This window comes from Chanodichthys erythropterus, chromosome 23, assembly GCF_024489055.1.
Source record: "Chanodichthys erythropterus isolate Z2021 chromosome 23, ASM2448905v1, whole genome shotgun sequence".
Taxonomy (NCBI): domain Eukaryota; kingdom Metazoa; phylum Chordata; class Actinopteri; order Cypriniformes; family Xenocyprididae; genus Chanodichthys; species Chanodichthys erythropterus.
Window position 1 is genome coordinate 27,992,532 of NC_090243.1, and position 27,012 is coordinate 28,019,543.

The 27,012-nt window shown below is 39.6% G+C and overlaps 2 protein-coding genes across 2 annotated transcripts; one reads left to right on the plus strand and one right to left on the minus strand.

Annotated features, from left to right (window-relative positions):
• Positions 1–425: 425 nt before the first annotated feature.
• On the minus strand, positions 426–12,890 carry LOC137013768 (coagulation factor XIII A chain). Its single transcript, XM_067377700.1, has 14 exons — positions 12,752–12,890; positions 12,487–12,678; positions 12,099–12,350; positions 11,094–11,212; positions 10,080–10,187; positions 9,780–9,957; positions 9,532–9,670; positions 9,291–9,394; positions 9,121–9,209; positions 8,827–8,980; positions 7,330–7,608; positions 2,135–2,295; positions 1,098–1,234; positions 426–567 (listed from the first exon to the last, which is right to left on the minus strand). The coding sequence occupies exons 1-14, from the start codon at positions 12,888–12,890 to the stop codon at positions 426–428; spliced, it is 2,193 nt and encodes a 730-aa protein (XP_067233801.1).
• Positions 12,891–22,695: 9,805 nt separating this feature from the next.
• ly86 (lymphocyte antigen 86) lies at positions 22,696–25,060 on the plus strand. Its single transcript, XM_067378259.1, has 5 exons — positions 22,696–22,918; positions 23,568–23,654; positions 23,731–23,859; positions 23,957–24,009; positions 24,094–25,060. The coding sequence occupies exons 1-5, from the start codon at positions 22,777–22,779 to the stop codon at positions 24,175–24,177; spliced, it is 495 nt and encodes a 164-aa protein (XP_067234360.1). The 5' UTR covers positions 22,696–22,776; the 3' UTR covers positions 24,178–25,060.
• Positions 25,061–27,012: the final 1,952 nt, after the last annotated feature.

Genomic DNA, 27,012 nt, shown 5'->3' on the forward strand with positions numbered 1-27,012 from the left:
TGGCATTATAGCAGACAAAAATTAACAATATATTGTGATTAATACAGTTAGTTAAGATTCCCTCAAACAAAACACATGTTGAAGGTCACTACAGATTTCAATGGATGTCACTATTTATTACAGTTTTCACACTTGCTGATTTAAATTTAAAAAATCAAGTTTCACAGAAGAAAGTTACATGGATTTGAAACAACATGAGAGTTGACAGTGAACTATCCCTTTAATAGGGAATATTGTTCTAAAGGAAATGTAATTTAATTTGATCATTTGATTCTCTTTCAAAACAACATTGGCAAAACAAAGCAATGGTACTGGTAAATCTGCAATTGCGTTTTCCTTTTCTCTTTCTCTTTCGCTGTTTTTTTTTCTTTTTTCTTGAGTCTTGTGCCACTGTGTCTTGTTCACTGCGTCACTCTTGGCAGTCATTAATCTTTCACTTCGATTTCCAGCTGGTTGGTGACCTGTCTCAGTAAAGGGCAGTCTAGGCACGCCATCAGCACCTTCTTCCCAGGAGATCGAGGGACTATCAGCACTTTATATTTCACTGAGCCACCAGGTAATATCTGGCTGCAAGTTTAACACATAAGAGACAAAATATTGTGAGAATTCAGCCAAAGGTGTATTTAGTTTTATATGTAAGCTCATTCCTGACTGCAACAAAAGAGGATCTTTCACACACAAAGATAATTATAAATAAAACAAGTTATGGACAATGTATATGGACCTACCCCTGGTTCCACAGACAAGGCTTAAGATAGTCTTAGACTAAAATGCATGTTTGAGCTGTTTAAACTGAAAGTAACTTGTACTGACAGATCTTAAAATGTGTCAGTGCCATTGTTTTGTCTCAAGATGCACACCAGTGACGCTTTTTTCTAGTGAACATTTATAAAGCTACTTAAATGCCCTAACTGAACTAAGGCTTAATCCTGGTTTAGGCTAAGCCTTGTCTGTGAAACAATAGTGTGTATAATAATAGATAGTTTATTCATCTTTATATATGTATGGGCATGTTTATGGGTGTGTGGTGGGTTAGTTTGCAAGACAGTGATTTATTCATTTGCATTTGGTTTATGTGATATAAACATGAAGTTCACCTGTAATTTTTAATTTTGATCGGTATCAGACCAGGCCCATCAAGTCGGAGCTGAACCTTTTCCAGCATGAAATTATAAGGATTCAGGAATTCCACAGTGACCGTGAGATCTTTGCCAACTCGGGGAGATCCAGACATCTGTACATAAATTATAATGTAGAGTACCAACAAACGTTCCGTGATTTTACATAGCTTTTTGTACAAATAAACAGGTAAGTTTGGAAAATCAAGAACTAGTAATAAATATGTAACCAGAATTACATCAAATCTGCCAAATCTGCAAAAGTGACGCACCAGTAGGGCTTTTTCCTGATTTTTCTTAAAGGATTAGTTCACCCAAAAATGAAATTTCTATCATTAATTATTACCTTCGGAACACAAATTAAGATTTTTTTGATGAAATCTGAAAGGTATATGACTCATCCATAGACAGCAATATAATCAACACTTTTTCTGACATAGAACCTGGAGGTGCTGGATGTATACAACATATGAGAATGACACAGAAGAGAAGAGATTGTTGAATAAAGTCACTATTTTTGGTTTATTTTTGAACACAAAAGTATTCTCGCAGCGCTTAATAAAATCAAGGTTGAACCACTGCAGTCACATCAACAGTTTTAACAATGCCTTTTTGGACCTTGAAAAATGTTGATTAAATTGCTTTCTATGGATGAGTCCTATACTTCTTGGATTACATTGAAAATATCCTAATTTGTGTTCCAAAGATGAATGAAGGTCTTAAGGGTGTGGAACGACATGAGGGTGAATAATTAATGACGGAATTTACATTTTTGGGTGAACTAACCATTTAAGTTCTTCAGTTGATGCCCTACAAATAATGCTTAGTTTTATTCCCGGAATTCCATTCCAGCGGTTGGGGTGGAGGAGGGATGCTGCAAGAACTGTTGTGGAACAGGTATAATTCAGCTCTCTATATAAACCTCCCTTCATGCTGATTGGGTATATTATCTGAACATGCTCCTCCCGAACTTTGTTAATAAAACACATTTAAGAATGGTTATTGAGGACATGTACCTTTATTGTGAGTTCAGGAGGTAGAAGAGTGACAACTTTCATTGTGGTAATGGATGCGTTGGTTTCCTCAATGCTCCCGTACATCACAAAGAGCAGTTTGGCCTGTTCCACCAGGTGGGGCGTATACTCCGCAGCATTGATATCTACCGTCAGGTACTTGGCTGTAAAGATATATGCACTGGTGTCAAAAGTATTCACATTCATTACTCAAGTAGAAGTATAGATACTAGGGTTTAAAAATACTTCTGTAGAAGTTGAAGTATCAACTCAAGCTTTTTACTCAAGTAAAAGTCTAAAAGTACTGGTTTCAAAACTACTTAAAGTATAAAAGTAAAAGTAATGTAGGGGAAAAAATGCCATTAAGGACAAAAGCTTAGGCCGTGCCACAGGGGCCTTTTGTGTACTCCACCTCCTCAAAAAAACATTTTTCTAAAGGCCATAATGACCATAATGTTATATTAAAATGTTAATGTTGAAAAATTTGGGATGCACTAGGCTAACCGTTTCAGCCGCATATATGTCCATTGAAAATGAACGCATTTTAGTACAATGCAAATACATTAAAGCACCATATATGTGTACTACTGACCATTAACATGGGTTTCATGGAGTGGAAGATATCATGACTAGTTGCCTATAAGTATTCTAATGGTGCAAAAAGTCAAAATTCAGAGGCATTAATGGGCAATTCCAGCGTTATGGACGTGACATTTGGAGTTAAAACTTGAAATATAAACGCTCAAAGAATGCATTTAATAGTAACATATTGAACCGTCTATTTATATATTCATAATCCCTTACTAAAGGAGTCCAGACATTACAAAAATGTCAGTCTATTCAACTGTTTTATATTTTAGATGAGGGAAATATACAGCGTTACGGACGTGACAAAAAAAGTCACTAAGTTTTGGGTGACAACATATTTTTTAAGAATTCTGTGAATTACATTGCGCAAACCAAAAGTAATACTGCCCACTGAATGAAGAAGGGTTGGCTCTTCACAGAGCATAAAATAATAATTTTATTTCATTTTTCATGTTCGCATTAATGAGGAAAAAACAACGTTACGGATGTGACAGTTTTCCGTTACGGACGTGACCGGTCTGAAAGCGGCACAAAAGACTGGTTTAAAACTGCTTTAAAACTTTCACAGAGACCTCAAGCAAGCATTTAAACCACCAAATACTGAAATCCAGTATGGTAAGACTCCACAATTTATCAACTTTTTACTAAACTTTATACTAATGTAACGTTATACTCTGTAGTGCAAAAGGTTATGGATTAGACCTATTTCTCATGTTGACAAGCATGTGCGTTGTTCAAGAATCAATTTAGAGACCATGATTTTCCTTCTTACAGGACTGCTTGCTAAAATACATTGACAAATATTTATGTTTATCATAAAGCAGTTTAAAATCACAGGTTTTCCCCACAGTCAGGTGAACCGATTGCCAATCGCAATCATGTCAGTTTTATGTTTTGTGTATGAATGACCACACGGTTTTTTTCGTCTAGTTTTCAGAGTTTAAAGCGGAGTCTTGAGTCAAAATGATCAAACTTTATTTCAAGTCAAAATTATTGCAATCTTATTATTTTCATTTTGTCAGCTTGATCACGCGGATTGTGATCAATATAGGCTAGGCTATTCATTTTTAACCAACCGGTAACGCAACATCCCAATTCCCGAGGGAAGTGTCCTATGAGACACAATGCTCTTCTATAAGTTGTACTGTTTCATATAGGCCTACCTTTTGATGTTCATATTTCGTTCTCTGGCAAGAGGAAGAGAAGATCGGTTCATGTGCACCTGATCCGCCGCTTACAGGCGCTGCAGTAGCTAATCTGTCACGCGCCGTAGGCTATTAAAGAGCGACATCTATTGTTTAAATTGTTATAAAATCGACTGAATTTGAAAGTTAAACCTTTTTCATATTAAAACTAACAAAGCACAAAGAGTATTGCGATTATTGGATATGTTCTGATATGGTAAGCCTGAAACAGATGATAGCAATATAAAGAAGCAAACTCATAGGATTTAATATGAAGCGTCCGTAACGGTCACGTCCGTAACGCTTATTATGGTTGTTCAGAGCAACGTAGTGAAATGAATTGTTGATCCTAATAAGCATAAACATAATTTAGCTTTGCATATAAAGTTTAAAGTTATTTGCATTTATAATTGTTATATGACATAAACTTAATCTTTAAAAAGTTACGGACGTGACAGAGCACTGAAGCGTCCTGACCTCTTTATTCTAGCTCTTTTAAATTCATCAGGCAGTGCTGTTATGACTAAATGAGTGTATTTATTTCTCAGGCATGTATCCATCTTTCTACACAATGCTTACTGCTAAAATAAAGTTTAAAAAAATGGGGTCTTTGATCCTTTTTTGAAAGCATGAAATATGGTTGGTTGAAAATTTAATTTAAGCATTGTTGCTTACCACATATATTGTGGATAAGCAAGGCAATTTTCTTAAAATTTCTGTTAGAGCACATTGATACAGTATATTACAGACCTAAATGGACAATTTAAAAAGGGTTTTGTTCTTTTGGTTAAAACTTTTTTTTTTCATGGTAAAGATGACCTTTGCGTGGAATTGCCCTAATAACCTTTATTGGAATGTAAATGTACATCCAAGCTTAACTGCAGAAATTTGTGAGGGCAACGGACAAGAAAAATGCGGGTAGTTTTGGTGTACCCAGGGCAGGCTTAGTAACAATCAGGGCTTGACATTAACACCTGCCAGCTGTTTCAGTTCACACCGCACCAACAAACGCCAGCAAACTCTCTGTTGGAGTTTGTTGGATAGGTGTTGGCGTTGGTCGGAGTCTGTTTACCCGACTGAACATGTTTAAAGGTGCCATCGAATGTTTTTTTACAAGATGTAATATAAGTCTAAGGTGTCCCCTGAATGTGTCTGTGAAGTTTCAGCTCAAAATACTCCATAGATTTTTTTTAATTAATTTTTTTAACTACCTATTTTGGGGCATCATTAAATATGAGCCGATTTATGCTACTGCCCCTTTAATTCTCATGCTCTCTGCCCCCAAGCTTGCGCTTGCCTTAAACAGTACATAAACAAAGTTTACACCCTCAAATGGATCTTTACAAAGTGTTCGTCATGCATGCGGCATGTATGCGTCGGATTATGTGAGTATTGTATACTGTTATATTGTTTACATTCTGAATGAATTTGAGGCTGTGCTCTGTGGCTAACAGCTAATGCTACACTGTTGGAGAGATTTATAAAGAATGAAGTTGTGTTTATGAATTATACAGACTGCAAGTGTTTAAAAATGAAAATAACGACGGCTCTTGTCTCCGTTAATACAGTAAGAAACGATGGTAACTTTAACCACATTTAACAGTACATTAGCAACATGCTAACAAAACATTTAGAAATACAGTTTACAAATATCACTAAAAATATGATGTTATCATGAATCATGTCAGTTATTATTGTTCCATCTGCCATTTTTCTCTATTGTTCTTGCTTGCTTACCTAGTCTGATGGTTCGGTTGTGCTGCTCCAGACGTTAATGCCTGCCCTTGTCTAATGCCTTTCATAATGTTGGGAACATGGGCAGGCATATGCAAATATTGGGGCGTACACCCCGACTGTTACGTGACAGTGGGTGTTATGTTGAGATTCGCCTGTTCTTCGGAGGTCTTTTAAACAAATGAGATTTATATAAGAAGGAGGAAACAATGGAGTTTGAGACTCACTGTATGTCATTTCCATGTACTGAACTCTTGTTATTTAACTATGCCAAGATAAATTCAATTTTTGAATCTAGGGCACCTTTAATCTGCGTTTGTTTGGTCGTCTGAGCATCCAACAAACTCTGACGTAATCTGACCTGTTCACGAACCGTTGCCATGACGAGGCAAGCCCCCTTTAAAGACAGCTGTTTGATCGCGCCTGCGCCTCACGCGCACACAACAAAGCACTGGAAACGTGACATCGCAGCTTGTTCGTTATGAAAAATAAAATACAGTTTTAAAAAAAAACATATAAAAGGTACAATAGTCTGTAGTGCAATCCGTGCCATTCAGCAAGAGCACTGCTCCACTTCACTGAAAGAGAGAGGTATACCATGAGAGCAATGCAGGTTTACCTTAAGTTTCGTTTTAAATTAATTCGTTTTGGCTTGTTTAGTTACATGGTTGTATATGACTATGTGTCACATAAATAAAAGGGTCGCGCTTAAAAAAAAAAAAGTTTAAAAACCGGTATACGATTTAAACGTCTCTCTATCGAACTAACATTACGTTACCTAGCTTAATTTGCAGAGGACGAACAGAAAGCACCCGTTTGATAGCCTAAATGAGCCAGTAGTGTAGAAATAATAACTTATAAGAAATCATCTTTTTTGAGTAGGCCTAATGCCCCCAACACTGACTATTACTGTGTTCACGTCACCTCGTATTTACCGGAATCTTGACATGACAACACGTGACGTTATATTCGGAGCTGTCCTTTTGGTCCTTGGACTAGGAATTATGCGTTTCCATGACACCACTATCAACACCTAAATGAATCTACAGCGGTCAGGTGGAACATGTGGGAGATATCAGAAAACTACCAGCTTACAAGCTGTAATTACGATCTCTACGAGGACGTGAACGCTTTTTACAAGCTCGAATCTCGTAACTACATGAATTACAAGGCCGCGTGAACGCACCTTTTAGTCCTCCTTGCTGGCGTGTGACGTGATTTGATGTGCAGGTGTGATGGATTACGTACAAACCAATAGGGTGTCAGAATGGTACGTTATATGTTTTATCTTCTCATCCAACCACAATCAAATTCACTCTATCCGGATGGCGCGATTTATCTGGATAATTTTTTTTTTTTTAAAGCCGGAATGAAAACAAGCCGAAATGAAATAAGAGTAACGAGGCTATTTTTAAAATGTAAGGAGTAGAAAGTACAGATAATTGCGTGAAAATGTAAGGAGTAGAAGTAAAAAGTAAGCTGAAAAATAATTACTCCAGTAAAGTATAGATACCCGAAATTTCTACTTAAGTAAGGTAACGAAGTATTTGTACTTCGTTACTTGACACCTCTGGATATATGTAATGATCACACTATAGCCTAAACCACTAAAAGTGTTCCTAGAGTTCCTTAGAGCTGTTATATCTTAATCTCAAAGTAATGATCAGTTTGACTGAAACAGTTGTAACTCACTCTTCGAAGCTTCAACAGTTGCAGTTTTGTTTTCAAGCATAAAGGTCGAGCTGGTGACGCCGGTGTAAAACACCACACAGCCAGTGATGGTGGCATTGACGGTGCAGGTTTGGCTGGTCTGGTTCTTTATGATCATTGTCAGCTTGAAGTTATCGCCCATTTTGATGGTGTCAGCCTGGAGCTCGATGTCCACACCTGCTTCAGCGATTGGCATGTAGTCTCTGGGAGCAAGGCCAGAATGCTCTGCATTCTGCATGATCTCTCTCTCCTTGATGCTTCCTAGAGTCAGGAGGGTAAATTGTCTAGATTTTCCAATGCTTCCCACAACATCAGTCAAACTGCTATTGTTTGGTTCACACATACATAGGATGTTTGGCATCCTCATAGATGCCTTTTAAATGATTAAGTGAATTTAGGGAGTAGCGAGCCCATCTAATCTTCCATTCAACAGCCAGAGTATATAAGCAGCTGCTTCCCTCTCTTCAGTCTCAACTGTTCCAGCATCCCTCCATCTCCCCAAACTCCACCTTTATCTCAGGTACCTTGCCCTATGTAATCATATCCTATATTTATTCACCAGGGGGGGATCAGAGCTCGAGTTGAAGATGCTTCATCGAGCCCCTCCTCAGTGGACAGCAAGCCAAATTAGCTAACCTAATACCCCAAAAGATTATATGGGCAAACAAACTTGTTAAATAACTCTGTTGAACCTCCTAAGTGACTCTAGAGAGCTTTTGAGTTATTGAAACCAGCTGTGTTGTTAAACTGTCAATCCAAGAATCCAGAAGGCAACACAATTTTTTTGGACTGCCCTTGAATATCAAATTAGCCAGAATAGACAAACATTCAAGGCTTTTGAGATGTTTTAGACCAAATGATGTTGTGAACAAAAGGTGATTAAACCCACCAAATTAGTAAACCAAGGCCCTTTATTTGAATTCTTCACTTTTCCACTGTGAGGTACAACTCGGCTTGGCATGGTGTGGCACGGCTCGGCTTGTTTATTTTCAGTTCGATTTTCCACTGCAGTTTAGTACCTCTTTGAAGAGGGTGGGTTTATAGACTGGTAGTTGTGCCGCCTCTGTTGCTGTGGATCCACTCCTCGGCTACCAGCGAGTGGGTCTGCATCTTGTCTGCTGATCACGATACAGCCATTTCTTTTTTCAAATTGTGTGCGACGGTCATTTAAAGCAAGTCGTTTAAAAAATAATTCTGTGGTGGCTCTTACTGACTAGTGGGTTTGGTGTCTCATGTTTCAAATCCTATGACACTGGTAGTGACAATTCTCTCTGACCAATCAGTGATCTGTTTAACACGTCACATTTTAGTATCGGTGTGGCGCAATTGGAACCTCAACCGAGGTGTTACTATTTAAGCGAGCCATACCGAACCATACAATGCAGTGGAAAAGCTCCATTACATTACTACATTGAATGCAGCTTTCCTTATTTAAGTCACATTGCTTTTTGATCCTGTACACTATGGAATGAAACTTACCTTCTGAATATTTATAGTTAGAAGTGATGTCCTCATAATCACTACTGCCCTGTTTCTTAGTCAGAATAAGCTTCCCCACATACGCGGTGTCCACATAGATGATCTTCATTTTTCCTTGCTTAGTAGACTGATGGTATATCACATCACTGTTCAGCTGTAGACAGGAGAAAGTTTTCCTGTAGACAGTTTTTTTTTTCTTGTTTTTTCATTCTCTTGTACAGTAGCTAACATTTTTATATCTTGCTAATTAAATCTAAAGGTATAAACATCAAAGAGAATTGACATGTTTCTTACCTCCGCAAAGACAAACTTTGCATCGAATGGATAGCTGAGCTCTCCCTCTTTGACGGCACTGACAGACGTCGGGCCACATCGATAAAGACCTGAATAGGAGAAAACAAAATATCTCCTATATAACTTAAGGTATATTTATGATGAGGCAGAAGTCAGAGCAAGGATCATACCATCACTGGTCTCCTGAGGAGTGCAGTCAACCACCTGCCAGCCAGAGAATTGTTCAGGCAGATCCGGCCTCTTAATGTACACCTCATTCCAGCAGTGGTAGTTCCTGTGAAACACAGTGACATTGTCACTAAACAACATTAAACCATCATCAGGGCCGTCCCAAGCATGTGGCAGGAACTAGTGCACGAGGCCCCCTCGGTTGCCACCCTAACCATCATTACCTATCAGACTGTATCTCACCAGACTGAATCTTTAGTTCGGCTTCGGTCCACTTTCCCATCTTCATCCAGCACAATATCAGTCTTAAGGTTGCCCGTGTTGTCATGAGCAGAGCAGAAATTGGTGATAACCCGTCCAGGGATCCCGAGACAGCGCATAACTAGGTGGGACCATCACAGTGTCATGGTTACACCACAGTCTTTTTTGGCTCTAAATAACCTGAATTTCAGAAAAATGAACACAAACGAATGTGTACTGGCCATACTCACAAGTGTTCATCACCCCGGCAAACACCCAGCACTGAACAAAGCACACAGGCGCACTACCCTCTTTGGCATATTTGAGCAGGATTTCAGGACTTCCTGTCCAGGCAGTGGGTGCTGTGCCTTCGGAGTAATCACCACTCCAGTTGCCAACCATGACACCATCATCGTCCTGGGCATTCAGCTGCAAATATACAACCAAAATGCCTAAATAATCAACGTGAATTATATGTATGTATATTCATATAAAATGGGTTACTTGTTTGTGGAATTGTCCATACTTTGATTACTATTATCAAATCATACCAGAGCTGATGCTTGCCGAACTAATTCAGTGGGATTTCCACGGAACACTAGTGGTACTTTCCCAGAATCCAGAACCAAAATACAGGCATCCAGAACCCCCTCTTCAAACTAAAGGAAACCACATAAGAAGTTAATTAATGGGTGTCCAGTCCTGGTCCTAGAGGGCCAACTTCCTGCAGAGTTTAGCCAAAGCCGTTTTAAGGCAAGCATCCAAGGTTAGCAAAAAATAGCGTATTGCTGCAGGATATTTATTTATTTATTTTTTTTAATGGATGTTGATGGAGGAGAGGCTTCACATTTAATGTAAACATTTAAATGGCTTATCATTTAATGAATTGACAGCCTATAGGCTAATCTTCAACATGTTTGCTCTTAAACATTTGTTTTGGATTGATCTATTTTTTTTAAAAATTCTGTTTTATAAGAGAAGTCTGCGAACGAAATTCAGTGACGTCAAGGCTGTAATGTGATTGGTTATCAAGGCACATACGATCCAAGTTTTCGCCAATGGTAGAGCCATGGACCCTCATATAAAAAGACCATCTTGTGTAAAAAGACCATCTCTGGTTTAGCTTCAACACTAATTAAACACACCTGGATCAGATAATCAAGCTTTGGGGCGTTGATGGACTTGATCTACTCCATCTATGTTTTGAACATCATTCTGAATCCAATCCAGATGAAGTCTTTGACAAAAACGTGATGTCTTAGCTTTTGGTTTGAATTGTTGTTTTTTGATTACATTTACCCACATTCAAGTGTTGATAAAAAGAGAGAATAAAACTTAGAATAAAATCTGTTTTTGTTGTTGTTTAAAGGCAAAAGCTCCATTCTTTCTTTTGATGTACTCACTGTTTACATATTCATACAAAAAAATATTCTGGCGGCGATGAAAGATTTTGAAAATGACCCAAAATGCTGGTGCTGGCTGGCAACTTAAACATAATACTCTGGCAAGGAAAGAGTTTAGTGATGGCATATTGACATGAGCCCAAAATCTGAATTACTGCCAACCTGTCCAAAGTTCCATGAACGGGAGGTTATGTTGTCGAATTCTCCATTGAAGATGACACCCACATCATTCATCACGTATTCCTGTCTGTCTTCATCTTTGTCCATGTACACGTAATCCTCTGGGTAGCAACACATACATTATACATGCGTCGTCATATGTGTAGTCAGTTAATGATGGTTTAATTATGGCCTTAAGCATTTGTGCATTTATTTCTGAAATTTTTTCAGTTCTCAGAATGTAAAAGTTAGCTGCCAGTTTATAAAACAGATTTTGCCGCATTTTAAGCTGTTGTAAATAACTCTATAAACATATATGCCTGTGACCTCATTACATTAATATTAAAATAAATATTTTTATGAACTAATCATTTTATAAAAGCAGTAAACCCTGTGAAGCAGTGGTTTACAGTGAATTTAGAACAACTAAAGGCCCGTTCACACCAACGGAAAAAGAAAAAAACACCACTTTTTGACAAGTCAAACCCCCTTTTGAAGGATACTTTAAAGAAAATGGATATATGGAAAACAACCGGTCATACCTTCGGAAAAAATGGTGAGAAGTATTAACGATAAGATCATTATGCCAGACTAGCAAACATAAAATAACCTCAGGTATCCAGTGCTAGTTTCAACAACATTGTCTTGCTTCCTTGCAAGACTAGGCGTTGTTTTTATTCCACTATATTGACTTTGTCAGCTAAATTCACTGTTAGATTATATCGATTACACTTGCTATTCATTCAAAACATAGCATGCTGTGGACATCTGCTGATTAGAGCCGTGTAAGTGCAACAAGAACAGCAAAAACATGTTGTACTCACTTTGAAACTGCAGCACATGAGCTTACAATAAACAGTGTTATCGTTCATTGGTCTGGACGCAAATATAGTTATCATTATAGTTATCGTTCTTGGTGTGAACAGGCCTTAAAGGGTGTTTTCTAAATTGTAAATGTAAACCACAGCTTCTTGGGGCTTATTGCTTTAGCATAACTGTTGTACTCACTGGGGTCCCAAGGATTGAACAGCACATAGAAATCGGTGTCAGGGTTCCTCTCAGTGCGCTGTTTTCCCAAATCACTCACTACCACAACAAAGATTCGGAAGCGGCCAATGATGCATTTGGCGTCTGGTGTTATGCCCACTGTCACATAATCGCCTTGTGTTTCAACCACACGACTCTTCCAGTGCACGCCAGGTTTCTCTTTACCCATGGGTAAAATGATGTAGGTGCCCTTGTTTTCATCAGGTGAACTGCCTGTTAATGAGCAGAACAACAGATTTTACCTCATGGTGATATTTCACGTACTAATGCACTGCTTCTTCATTACAGATGCTTTATGTACTTTATTATGTATTGAGATTTATTAGCCCAACTGGATGCAGATGCTCACCAATCAGGAACTCCAACTGCACATTGTCCTCTTGTTCTTTTAAGGCCCGGTTAAATTTGATGACGATGGTGAACTCTTTATTCCTGCGCACGATGAGGTTGGAGTTCACGTACTTGTCCGTGTTGTGGTCTTTTTTGTTCTCCGTCACACGCATGTCAACGCTCAATACTGACAAAGTTGCAGCTTGTGTTTCTAGAAAAAAAGACTTACTGTGACTGTTTCTGACTTAGGGCATATGTAAATGCAAACATGGGTAAAACTGTACCTTCGTCTGGGGGTCCCCTTGGCCTCAAAACATCAAAAGCTTCAAACTCAGGTGGGTTAGACTCATGTACGTTTGATTTGTCAAGAGTAATACGGCCACCGCCACTGCTGAACCAAGTAGGGTAGGTTTGGAATGACATGATGTACACAAGATGTCTTGATGTTAACCTGGAGGATAGATCATGTTAATGTTATCCATCCATTTGGTAAACATATTAGATATATAGGATGAGGCATGGCAAAAGGAAAGGACACAACTCCGTGTATTAGGTTATGAAGTGTAAAACCACAACTAAAACACAACTAAACATTTGTATTAATGCTAAAAAGCTAAAGAGTCATTAAAAGCGTTGGACTCACAGTCTGTGTAGAAGAGTAGATGGGTCTGCTGAGGAGGCTCCAGGCAGATGTGCCGGTGAAGAACTTCATGCTGATTAATAAAGGTTCAGGACTTCCTCTTCCACTGGAGAAAAATACTTCCATGGAACCAGATCGTCCAAAGTCAAGATGATCCCAAGATCAGGTCAGTCTGACAAACAACTCTGTGACCCTGCTTCTGATTTTTGATGACAGCAGCATATTCCATACTGTCAATAACATAGATGAGATTATAACATTAAAGACATTAAGGACTTGATTCATAACTTTTCATAATTAAATATTGTAGGAATTTCTATCATACATCAAGGTCTTTTGAAGATATCACTAAAGGGTTAATGATAACGTGTCCACTCAATACACTGAAATGACAAGTTTGAATTGGCAAAAATCATCACATAAATGATTGACATCTCTCAATTAAACAAATGATAGTGACATTTCACAGGAAAAATTAATTGAGATTGAAATCATAAAAGAGTAAATATAAATTAATACATGTGACCTTTTATGTTTAAACCAAATAATGGTTCACATGTAATTTCTTCATCAGAAAAGAAGTGTTGCTCAAGAGATTATAAGGTCTCACATTAAAAGTTTGAAAAATCTTTTGAAAGTGTTTTGAAAAAAACATGGGATGTGTGTGACTTATATTTCACATGATTGTGGATTTTAATGGATGGGCCTACAGTAGTTGACAAAAGTGGGATATTTTGCCAGCAATTCACGTTGGCATCCATTGACTCACTAAACTATGCATGTGTCATATTTAACTTCTTTCCAATCCTCCTTAAGTTCTTCCCACGAATGAGCATCATTGGAAGACCTGCATGACTTATCACAACTCAGGTTTATAATTTCCCAAAGGTGTTTAATGGCTTTAAGGTCAGGAGACTGGGGAGACCACTTGAAGAAGACTTCAAAATGCTGAGCATGAACACTTTCATTGATTTTGGAGCATTATCATGTTGGAAAATACACATTTGATCTGCAAACAGATTCGCTATATTTGGCTACATTGTGTTCAGCATGGATTCCCAAGTATTGGTCCATTTTCAAAGTGCCAGCAATGCTTAGGTAGGTGGTATGTGTCAAAGTAACATCCACATGGATGGCAGGACCCAAGGTTTCCCAGCAGAACATTGCCCAAAGCATCACACTGCCTCCGCAGGCTTGCCTTCTTCCCATAGTGCATCCTGGTGCCATGTGTTCCCCAGGTAAGTGACGCACACGCACCCGGCCATCCACGTGATGTAAAAGAAAACGTGATCCATCAGACCAGGCCACCTTCTTCCATTGCTCCGTGGTTCAGTTCTGATGCTAACTGTTGGTGCTTTCAACAGTGGACAGGGGTCAGCATGGGCACTCTGACTGGTCTGCAGCTATGCAGCCCCATACACAACAAACTGTGATGCACTGTGTATTCTGACACCTTTCTATCAGAAGTGTTATTCACTTCACCTGTCAATGGTCACAATGTTATGCCTGATCGGTGTAGATATACAATATAGGCTATGAGCAATATCACACAAGCAAGAGTGTTGTTTTTGGTGAATATCAGTATCGCAAATGTGATTTGATTTTGAACATTTCAATAAACAAAGTTAATATAAAATGTCCTACATTTTTCTTTCAAGATTGTCAATAATTGTCTGTTTTTGCTCTGTTTGCCAACAGCAATACTTAAAAATCAAGCCACAGCAGAACCTCTGAATCTGCATTTTTGTTTTTTTAACAGATTGGTTTATTGAATGATTCAGTGGCTCACATTACTGAATAAATATATGTTTTTGAACAAACTGGTAGAAGGAATGAGTCTGTCACGAATACAGCTTCTCCGGCGCATCCTCCGGACCACCGGAGGGAGCCGTCCCCTGAATATTGACTGTTCGTATCTGGACTCCATTTCCCATAGGCCCGCAATCCTGGAACTGATCACCCATGCACCTGCACCATATCACACTCACACTATTTAAGACACACACACACGCTCTCAGTTGCGAAGTCTTGATTTGCTGTAGTGATCATTTCTGAGCGTTTCTTGTGGACTGAACTTCTGTTATTACCTGCACTGTCTATCTCTGCTGAACCTTGCCGCCTGCCTCGACTCTTGCCTGTTTATCGACCTTGTGATTGTTAGCCGCCTGTCTTGAACTCTGCCTGTGACCTGTTTATGCCTGTCTGCTGCCAGCCCCGACCATTGCCTGTCCCCGATTACGGTACTGTCTTGCCCTTGTTTAATACTAACGTTCTTAATAAAATTGCAAATGGATCCTCTGTCTTCTGACCCATCATTACAGAAGACTTCGCCATCCAGCGATCCAGCAGATTTGGTCCAGATTTCCACTGAATTGTCTGCCCAGGCCAATCAACTGGCCATGCACCACCTCCAGCTCTCACGCCTCAAGTCCCTCACAGAAGAGCAGGTGAAAACGCTGCAGGGCCTGTGTCTCAATCCTGCCGAGACTTCCACTCCAGCACCTGTTGTTCCACCCACACCTTTGCACAGCAGTCCACCGGCCATGAACCCTCGTCTGGCACTTCCAGAGAAGTTCGACGGCACACCAACCAAGTGTGAGGGCTTCCTTTTACAATGTTCATTATATGTGAATCAGCAACCTTCCTTATACTCCACGGAGGCCAGTCGGATATCCTTCGTATGTTCTTTGCTGACCGGGAGGGCGCTGGATTGGGCCACCTCCGTCTGGCAGGACGATGGTTCCGTGTTCCCCACCTTTGCTAACTTCCTACAACGATTCCGGGAGGTGTTCGAACCATCTGCAGGCGGTCTGAGTCCGGGCGATCAGCTACTCTCACTCACTCAGGGTTAAGCCACGGCGGCAGAGTATGCTTTACAGTTTTGCACACTGGCTGCACAAACTAACTGGGTGGAGGATAAATTAAAGCTGCTGTTCCGCCGAGGACTCTCAATGGATTTAAAGGCTGAACTTGCATGCCGAGATGAGGGCAGCTCTTTGAATTCCTTCGTTGATCTAACCATCCACATCGACAATCTGCTGCGTATGCGGCGACCTACTCGTTCATCCATCCCTGATACCCCAGTCTCTGAGGCCATGCAGCTCGATTACACACCCCTCAAACCCCAAGAGAGACAGAGAAGACGTCAAATGCATCTATGTTTCTACTGCGGTCAAACTGGTCATCTTAAAGCTAACTGCCCAATCCGTCCAACACCTTCCAGTTCCAAAGTGGTGAGTTCTCTGCAACAGTACAATTACGCATCCAATTGCTTAAAAATTCCCGTACAACTCTCTAATGAACAACCCTTTCCTCACACGCACTCTTGGATTCGGGGGCGGCTGGAAACTTTATATCTTATACCTTCATCAAAAAACGCAACATTCCACTAATTGACTGTACTTCTTCTTTGACAGTGGAAGCGTTAGATGGCAAACCCATCGGAGGAATGCCGGAGGAAGAAAAATTGCACACATTACATCGACATTGAAGCTCCAAATCGGCCTCCTGCATCATGAGCTCATCAGTTTCTATGTCATACACCCTCCACAAAACCCCATTATCCTTGGTCTGCCTTGGCTTCGTTCATACAACCCACACATATCATGGATGGAAGGAGAAGTTATTCAATGGGGCCCACACTGCCAGGAAAACCGCTTACATTCCATGAAGCCCATACCTCTACACTCAGTGAAAATCGAAGAAGGAACTCCTGAAAGACTGAACATTCCCCCCGAGTATTCTGATCTGGCGATAGCTTTTAGTAAGCAGAAATCCACCGAATTACCTCCACATCGCCCCAGTGACTGTGCTATCGATTTGTTACCTGGAGTAACGCTCCCCAAGGGTAAGATTTTTTCCCCTGTCGCAGCCTGAAACTGCGGCCATGCAAACTTAGGGTGCTTTCACACTTGGTTCAATTGCCTGGACCGAACCTGAGTTCGATTGCTCCCCCCTCCCCCTGCCCCCACTGGAATGTGTTCACATTATATTATTTGGGTCTGACCCGCGGATCGTTTGCGTCATCAAACCAGCAGCTGTTTACTCCGTTGCTTAGTAACGACGGCGCATGAGAAGGCGGCAAAATGCATAACGTTGCTCTCCTCACTTTCATATTTTTGTTTTTGAACCGTTGGTTTTGTTCTTAACGACACTTGCCTCTATCTGCTGCGACTGTAGTACGGAAGGTGAGCAGAAATAAGAAAGGCTACACTACAGCTCTCTGCTTGCAGCACGTCAGTCACGAGCGTTCGTTGGGAAAGTGAGTGAAACACACACAAACACACATTTTTATCAAATAATACGGCATTAATAGCGGTTCACTTCCGCAATTTGGTACGTTTGCATTCATATCAGAAGCGAACCATACCGGAGTTCACTTGAACCGCACCCCAGACCACCCTTTTTAAGCGGACTCGGGTACGGTTCGCGGGTGCGCACCCGAGTTCAGAAGACCGTGTTCACATCATCCAAACGTACCGAACTCTGACGTCAATCGAACCTGGGTGCGCACCAGAAGTGCTAATGTGAAAGCACCCTTACATAGAAGAGGAGCTGGCTAAGGGATTTATCCGTCCATCCACATCACCCGCATCTGCTGGGTTCTTTTTCGTCAAGAAGGACGGAGGGTTGAGACCATGTATTGATTACAGAGCCCTAAATGAAATGACGCTATCCCCTACCTCTCGTACCAGCAACTCTTGAACAACTCAGACAGGCAAAATTCTTCACAAAACTTGATCTCCGATGTGCCTACAATCTCATTCGCATTCGAGAAGGGGACGAATGGAAAACTGCCTTCTCGACGACCACTGGACACTATGAGACCCTCGTTATGCCGTTCGGCCTGTCCAACAGTCCCGCTGTGTTCCAGTCCTACATCAATGACGTCTTCAGAGACATGCTGAATCGCTGGGTCATAGTATATATTGACGATATTCTGATTTATTCCGATTCCATCGAAGAACACATCCAACATGTAAGGGCGGTTCTACAAAGATTGATCGATCATCACCTGCACGCCAAAGCAGAAAAGTGTGAGTTCCATCAAACCTCCACTACCTTCTTGGGTTATGTCATCAGCTCAGATGGGGTGGCCATGGATGACAACAAAGTGAGAGCTGTACTTGATTGGCCCAAACCACACACTCTGAAGGAACTACAACGATTCCTGGCTTTCGCAAACTTCTACAGACGCTTTATTCGCAACTTCAGCTGTGTAGCAGCTCCCTTGACCGCCATGACCAAACGCTCATCCTCTCGTCTGTCTTGGTCTGAAGAAGCAACCCAAGCCTTTCAAGAGTTAAAGAACCGTTTCACTACCGCTCCTATACTTCATCACCCAAACCCTGAAATTCCTTTTTATAGTTGAGGTGGACGCTTCTAATACAGGCATTGGGGCTATTTTATCTCAACTGCAGGACAACCCAGAAAAAATGTTTCCTTGTGCTTTCTACTCCCGCAAACTATCCGCTGCTAAGCGGAATTATGACATAAGGGACTGAGAACTGTTAGCCATGAAAATGTTCCTTGAAGAGTGGCGTCATTGGCTGGAGGGAGCCAAGCATCCATTCCCCGTTCTCACTGACCACAGCAATCTAGAGTACCTCCGCACCGCAAAACGCCTGAATCCCCGCCAAGCACGCTGGGCCATGTTCTTCACCCGATTCCAGTTCCACGTCACCTATAGACCTGGTTCCAAAAACACTAAAGCAGACGCACTATCACGCCAAACTGAAAACATTGATCAAGTTCAACCCAAAGAACGAATCATTCCAGAAGCTGTTCTTCTTGCACCCATACAATGGGACCTAATCACCGAACTCACGCAAGCCAACGAACAAACTGCTCCGCCTGCTACTTGTCCACCTGACCGAATCTATGTACCAGCACCACTAAGAGAGAGGGTTCTGCACCACGTCCATGATTCACCCAGCTCTGGCCATCCTGGAATCACTGCTACACTCAATATGCACAGAATTCCTTATGCAAACCCTCTACGGGAATGACCCCCTTCCAGTGCGTCCTAGGCTTCCAACCACCCATGTTCCCTTGGTCAGGGGAACCGTCTGAACTTCCTGCAGTCAACTCCTGGATGCAAGGGAGTGAGGAGACCTGGAATCTGGCTCATCACTATCTACAATGAGCGGTCAGGAGACAGGAGGAGCAGGCTAACCGTCACCGCCGACCCAATCCTCAGTTTTCCGTCTGTCAATGGGTCTGGTTGTCCACCCGGGACCTACAAATGAGACTCCCAAGCAAGAAACTCAGTCCCAGGTATGTCGGGCCTTTTCAAATTCTCAAACAAATTACCCCAGTATCATTCCATCTAGATTTACCTGCTAATTATTGCATTTCTCCCACTTTTCATGTTTCCCTGCTGAAACCCTCCGGGGGTCCGAGAGGGAGGCCGGAGGAGGCTTAGGGTCCACATCCCCCACCACTGATGATCGAGGGCGAGGAGGCTTACCAAGTTCAAGGGCTACTCGATTCCCGGCGCCGGGGTCCGAGGCTCCAGTATCTCGTTGACTGGGAGGGGTACGGTCCAGAGGAGCGATCCTGGGTCAACGCGAATTATATCCTGGACCCCACTCTTGTGGAAGAATTCCACTGGACGCATCCGGAGAGACCGGCCCCGCGACCTCGTGGAAGGCCTCGGCGCCCGCCTCCTCGCGCCAGGAGCCGCTCGCAGGGTGGGGGCTCTGTCACGAATACAGCTTTTCCAGCGTATCCTCCGGACCACCGGAGGGAGCCGTCCCCTGAATATTGATTGTTCGTATCTGGACTCCATTTCCCATAGGCCCGCATTCCTGGGACTGATCACCCATGCACCTGCACCATATCACACTCACACTATTTGAGACCCACACACACACTCAGTCGCGAAGTCTTGATTTGCTGTAGTGATCATTTCTGAGCGTTTCTTGTGGACTGAACTTCTGTTATTACCTGCACTGTCTATCTCTGCTGAACCTTGCCGCCTGCCTCGACTCTTGCCTGTTTATCGACCTTGTGATTGTTAGCCGCCTGTCTTGAACTCTGCCTGTGACCTGTTTATGCCTGTCTGCTGCCAGCCCCGACCATTGCCTGTCCCTGATTACGGTACTGTCTTGCCCTTGTTTAATACTAACGTTCTTAATAAAACTGCAAATGGATCCTCTCTTCTGACCCATCATTACAGAGGCAATGATCCATTTATAAGCACTTACTTCACTCCTGAATGAATCAGTCATTTTTATTGAATCAGTTGAATTAATGATCTATTGATTCATTAAGGCCACCTACTACTGGTGGTTTTAGTTTAACTTTTAAACATAATTTAATTTTTAATTTATTCAGTTTAATCCATTTGTTTTTTTCATTTATTCAGATTTATATGTTTAAAATGACAGCATGCCATTGCAATGCAAATGCATTCTTGCCACTTCTGAGCTGCATTAAACAGAATATATAGATACATTTCTGCCTCTGATCTAATGTATACCTTAAAGGGTTAGTTCACCCAAAAATTTAAATTCTGTCAATTACTCACCCTCATGTTGTTCCAAACCCATAAGACCTTCATTCATCTTCGAAACACAAATTAAGATGGTTTTGAGGAAATCCGATGGCTCAGTGAGGCCTGCATCGCCAGCATTAACATTCCCTTTTTCAATTCCCAGAAAGCTACTAAAGACATATTTATAACCACTCATGTGACTACAGTGGTTCAACCTTAAGATTATAAAGTGTAGAGAATACTTTTTGTGCGCCAAAAATAACAAAACAACGACTTTATCTAGTCGCTTTAGTGACAATATCTAGTTATAGGTGATTTCAAAGCACTGCTTCGTGAAGCTTCGAAGCTTTACAAATCTTGTTTCGAATCAGTGGTTCAGAGCGCCAAAATCCCATGATCTCAGTAATCAAGGATTCATTACATCATAAATGTTTTGATACTTCAATAGTTCACATGACTCTGGCAGTTTGATACACGCTCCGAATGACTGATTCAAAACATATGATTCATAAAGCTTCATGAAGCAGTGTTTTGAAACCACCCATCATTGTTGAATAAAGTCGCTATTTTGTTATTTTTGGCACACAAAAAGAATTATCATCACTTCATAACATTAAGGTTGAACCACTGTACTCATGAACTGTTTTAAATATGTCTTCTTTCTGGGCATTGAAAAAGGGAGTGTTATTGCTGGCGATGGAGGCCTCACTGAGCCATTGGATTTTATTAAAAATATCTTAATTTGTGTTCCGAAGATGAACAAAGGTCCTACAGTTGTGGAACAACATGAAGGTGAGTAGTTAATAACAGAATTTTCATTTCTGGGTGAACTAACCCTTTAAATGAACTGTTGGTCTCTCTGCTTCGATCAAGACAGCAGTGTTCATACAGCAGATAAAAGATCTATAGTTATCGGAGATATGGTAAAAAGAAAGAAAATGTAAATAAAAATGAGCTGAAAATGAAAATTTGAAATATTACAAATAGTTTCATGTCACACTCTAAAAAATAAAACATTGGTTCAACAAAAAAAAAATGTTAACGTTTTCCACTAGAATTTTTAACTTAAGCCATTTGGGAGAATTAGATTAATTCAAAGCAATATTTTGAGTTGTTCCAACATAATGTTTTAAGTAAGGTGAAGATGTTTTTTTTTGCCACAATAAAAACACATTTCTAAGTAACATGAACTTAATAATTGTCAACATGAATGCAACTATTTAAGTTGAGCCAACATAATGTTTTAAGTAAGGTGAAGACACTTTTTGGACACAATAAAACATATTTCTAAGTAACATGAACTTAAGCACTGCTTGTCACCATGATGGTAAATCTTCAAAAACCCACATTAACAGAAACTCTTAAAAATTAGCATAACAAAACACTAATTACTGCTTACCTTACTATTAATCTTGTGCAAAAAAACATTATATAACACTTAATTTTAGCATTTACTCTCCCTTTCAAATGCCATGGGCAAAGCATGATGGGAAATATAAATCCCAGCCCAGTTTCACTTAACTTAAGTTCGTCTAAATTATACATACAACTTCATACAACAGTTCATACAACTCAAAACAATGAAACACGTTTACACGTCATCAGATTGTATTTTACATTAACAGAACTTAAAATTAAATACATTTTTGATTAACTGAAAATGTTATACTATCATGACTTGTCATAGTTTATCGAATCAATAGGTATAATTTGTGTCATCCAAGCTCAATAAAATAACAATTACAAGTAAAAAGTCTAACAGTATTTCAGAACTTGATTTTTTTTATTTCACAACAATATTTAAGTAATGACTAAAGGTCCCCTGAATTAGAAATGAAAACAAGCTGGAAGATTTTTAGTTATATAATTTTTTTATTTTTTTTAATTAAACTGTTGAACAGTTACTATATGATTCAAACTATCAAACTAGTGGTTTATGAGATGCTGTTCAATAATTCAGCTACTATTACAAATGCAAGTATTATAAAAAATATTTTACCCTCTTGAATTTCAGGAAGTGTCTATAAGGTCATGTCAACAAAGAATTGCTAATAAGTACGGGGAAGTGAAACTTGTGACATGCTGAGAAGTCAGGTTGCCTCGTTCCGCGTATTCCACCTAAAATTCATGAGAAGTTAGTCAGACTCTGGGTCTAAAGCAACCTAAAGGCTATGAAGTTACGTCTGTGTGATATGTTGTTGGTTCTGATTCTGAGTCTCGTTCAGATGAATTGGGTTTACTCTCAGGATCACCAATGGCCGCTTCACAAAATGTGTGACTCAGACAGACTTACAGTGACCTACAGAAGCTGTGGTGAGATCAGTGTGATATACACTACTGTTCAAAGTTTGGGGTCAGTAAGATATTTTTTAACAGAAATGAATACTTTTATTCTGCACGGATGCAATAAATTGATCAAAAGTTACACTAAAGACATTTATAATGTTACAAATGATTTCTGTTTTAAATAAATGCTGTGTATTGATCAAATAATCCCGAAAAACATGTATCACGGTTTCCACAAAAATATTAACATCATAAATGTTTCTTGAGCAGCAAATCATCATATTAGAATGATTTCTGAAAGATCATGTGACACTGAAGACTGGAGTAACGATGCTGAAAATTCAGCTTTTAATCACAGGAATAAATTACATTTTACAATATATGCACATAGAAAAAGCTATTTTAAAATGGAATAATATTTAACTGTTTTTACTGTATTTTTGATCAAATAAATGCATCCTAGGTGAGCAGAAAAGACTTAAAAAAAAACATTAGTTTACTGATCTCAAACTTTTGAATAGTGTATAAATATTTATGCACATTTCTTTTTTGTGTGTGTGTGTGTGGTTTGTTTGAGAGATGCCAATCATTTCCATCAACTATGTAAATGTAAACACCTCAGTTCATCTTAAAATGTATTTCAAATTGCTTTCATTTTCCCATTTCATTGTCTCAGACCCTTTACAGGATATAGGTTTCACTTTCCTGCCTTGTCCTACCAGATTGACCGATCCCATAAAAATCAGATTGGCCCTTATTCTGAGTGAGTTTTCATCTAATAATACCATTTCAGATGAATGAAATCAAGCCCTGAAGCAGAAACTGTGTCTTCTCTACAGGGCAGCCCATCGATGAGCTTTATTCATCAATTGAGGTGCTGCTAAATGGCGTTAATTTCTTCAGTAAGGACGAACCCCTCTGTCTTCCTAATTTCCCACGTTTCACTTTTTGTGGAAGCAGGAGAGGAGGTAAGCACGGAAAGTTTTTGGTTATGTTTGTCATTTTTATGATATATATGCAATATGACATTATTGGGAAAGATGTATTCAATTTTAATTTCTCCAGAACTCATCAACATACAATCATCATTTAAGTCAAAAGTAGACCTTCCTCTAAAGGTTTGGCTTTCACATTCCATTTAAACATCTTTGATTCACTGTAGACATGAAAGTGAAAATGTCTCACTTGAGTTTTTTCCACAGGGGAATTTTCATCTTAACCTACGTGCAATAAGTCAAGATGGCTTCCAGATCGCCTGTGTGAACGCAACTCTTAGCTTCCAGTGATCCTTTAAGACAAAAGGACCTGTTGTTTAGCTGAGGATATCTGTAAAATGTATTCTAACGTTACTGAACTCAGATGTTATTCGCATTTCAGCAAAGGATGTTTAGTCAAAGTTAATTGTGTTGTTCCTCTTTGGGACATTATTGAAGTTTTTTTTTTTTTTCAAATGAGAATTGAGTAAATGTCAGCATGTGTTCGGGATTTTTGCTGCTTTCAGATGATTTCATAAGCTTGTTGTTTCGCCCTTGTCTCAGACCTTTTATCTATTATAGAACTATTATAGAAATATTATATACACATCATTATAATTCATGTTCCTCATAATCTTGAATCAAAAGGTGCGTCCCAATTCGCGTACTTATGCACTATTCTATGACGTTTTTAAGTATAAATAGTGTGAGTGCGTTCACATAGAAATAAAAAAAAAAGAAAAAGTGCACTTTCCCGGATGATGCACTACATTAACGGAAAAAAACGAAGTGTGGAATGTTGGACACTTCGTGCACTCAACTGTCGCAGCTTTAATTACGTAGTGGAGGGGAAAGGAAGATCGGACTCTCTCCGCTGTTAAATGACAAAATAACCTTATACAATTCACGCACTACATGGATGAGTGCACAAGTACATAGTGTATAAGTGCATAGTGCGTCATTTGGGACGCAACTCTAATAACTTCCCCATGGACAAAATCAAGCCCTTCCCTACATTTGTTCTTGTTCGAGAAGCTGTTTATACTTCACTATAGGCAAGAATATACTTTCGCTGTTTCATGCCAACTTAAAAATAAATAAATAAGATTTAGCCTATATTTCATGTTGAAAGCTATGATGATCTGAACAAAGACTGAAAAAAAAAAAAAAAAACATTTCAATATTTATTTATTTTTAAAATTGCAACTGTGTAATAAAGATTGTTTTCTGAAGTTAGTGTCAGACTTTGTCTTTGAAGAGCATGTGTGTGTCATGATCACCATTTGGAGTGCCCTGGTTAGCCACCTGAGGGCACTCCACCCTGGACTTTTGCCTCTCTTTATCATGGACTTCTTTTCCCACAATCCTTGGTTCTGGATTAATCACTGTTTTCTTGTGGACTGTTTTCATGGATTTTTGACCCTTTGCTTGGCATTTTACTTCTCTTTGGATATCACTAAATAAAAGCTGCAATTGGATCTTAGCCCAAGTCTTAGAGCACCGTGACAAAAACCTTGATCATGTTTAGATCCAGCAGCAGGAGAATCCGGCCATCTGCTGGTGCTTGGGAAAGTCAGGCCTGTCCTCGAGGTCTGAATACACTTGCTCAGAGAGAAATTCCAGAAGTTTAAAGTCTTTAGCAGCTCCATCTCCCACTGCGTCAGAGGTTCATCCAAACAATGGAAGAAGAGATCCTTGAGAACTGCATCAGGGTAATTATACCTCTCTGCCCTGGACCAAAACGTCTGGATGAAAGCCCGCACCTCCATTCCTCTCTGAGCAAGTGTATCCAGACCTCGAGGACAGGCCTGACTTTCCCAAGCACCAGCAGATGGCCGGATTCTCCAAGATCCAATTGCAGCTTTTATTTTGGTATATCCAAAGAGAAGTACAATGCCAAGCAGAGGGTCAAAATCCATGAAAACAGTCCACAAGAAAATTGATTAATCTGGAACCAAGGATTGTGGGAAATGAAGTCCATTATAAAGAGAGGCAAAAGTCCGGGGTGAAGTGCCCTCAGGTGGCTAACCAGTGCACTCCAACTGGTGATCATGACAGTTTGTGAAATGAGATGAAAATAAGGAAACATCAAGATAAATATCACAAATATTTGTGAACTAAATATCTTTATTATGTTATATTCAGAGGTGTAAAGAGTACCTGAACACCATACTTGAGTAAAAGTACTGATACCTTACATTGAAAATGACTCCACTACAAGTTACAAGTAACCAATTCCAATACGACTTGAGTAAAAGTCTTAAAGTATCTGATTTTAACAGTACTTAAGTATTTTACTCATGCTGAATGTAGGCTCAGAGATGCACTGAGAGACATGCCAGTTAAAATAAGAAACAATTGATTTGTAAGATGAGAAATCAAGTTTATTTTCTAAAATCAAAATAAAACTGAACACCTCAATGTTTCAATAAATCAAGGTCGACACAAAGTGCATAAGTAAACCAATATCCTTCAAAACAGTCTTGTCAATATAGCGGATAAATAAAACAATGTTAAGTCAAATTAAATAGTCAAAGTCTACTGTAAGTGCTGGTTTGAGCCTCATCACCAACGTCAGTCATTTCCTCATGTAATAAATCAAACATCTGCGATCAGCAACTACCTGCTAATGCTCTCACATTCACGTAAAGTATCCTTGTTGACAAGTTTTGGGTGAGTAAAGGCAAAACACACAAGATATATAGTACATTCAATGCCCTTAGATGGCAATATCGCTTCTTTATATCAGAAACAAACTGCTGCAGAAAAAGTTAGGTGCCATGAAAAATGTAATTTGTAATTGCATAACTCATCACAAATGTAGTGGAGTAAAAAGTACATTTTCTTGTTCAAAAATGTATACATTTGATGTAGCCTATACGAAAATGTATACATCAAGTCGAGAGTAAAAGTTGCCAATATCTTTGATACTCATTACAACTACAAATTAGCTTTTACTCAAGTACTTTATACCTTTTCAAACAAGGGGTAATTTCCTCAAATTATGGAAAAATTGTGAATTCTGTCTTTTTAAGGATGCTTACAATGCTTAAAAATATTGCAAAACTGTAAAAGATTTCCATCATAGAATTTTTTTTAAAAAATAAATAAATAAATAAACAAAAAACACAGTATGAGATGCGGTGG

Bases quoted from the DNA above. Each gene is read 5' to 3' on its own strand.
- LOC137013768 (XM_067377700.1), bottom strand. From the start codon at position 12,890: ATGTCATTCCAAACCTACCCTACTTGGTTCAGCAGTGGCGGTGGCCGT. The intron at 12,351-12,486 runs GTGAGCATCTGC...GCTCATTAACAG, and splicing joins GCAGTTGGAGTTCCTGATTG to GCAGTTCACCTGATGAAAAC. The intron at 1,235-2,134 runs GTACATGTCCTC...ATTTATGTACAG, and splicing joins CTCCTGAACTCACAATAAAG to ATGTCTGGATCTCCCCGAGT.
- ly86 (XM_067378259.1), top strand. From the start codon at position 22,777: ATGAAGTTACGTCTGTGTGATATGTTGTTGGTTCTGATTCTGAGTCTC. The intron at 22,919-23,567 runs GTGAGATCAGTG...TCATTGTCTCAG, and splicing joins AGTGACCTACAGAAGCTGTG to ACCCTTTACAGGATATAGGT. The intron at 24,010-24,093 runs GTTTGGCTTTCA...TTTTTTCCACAG, and splicing joins AAGTAGACCTTCCTCTAAAG to GGGAATTTTCATCTTAACCT.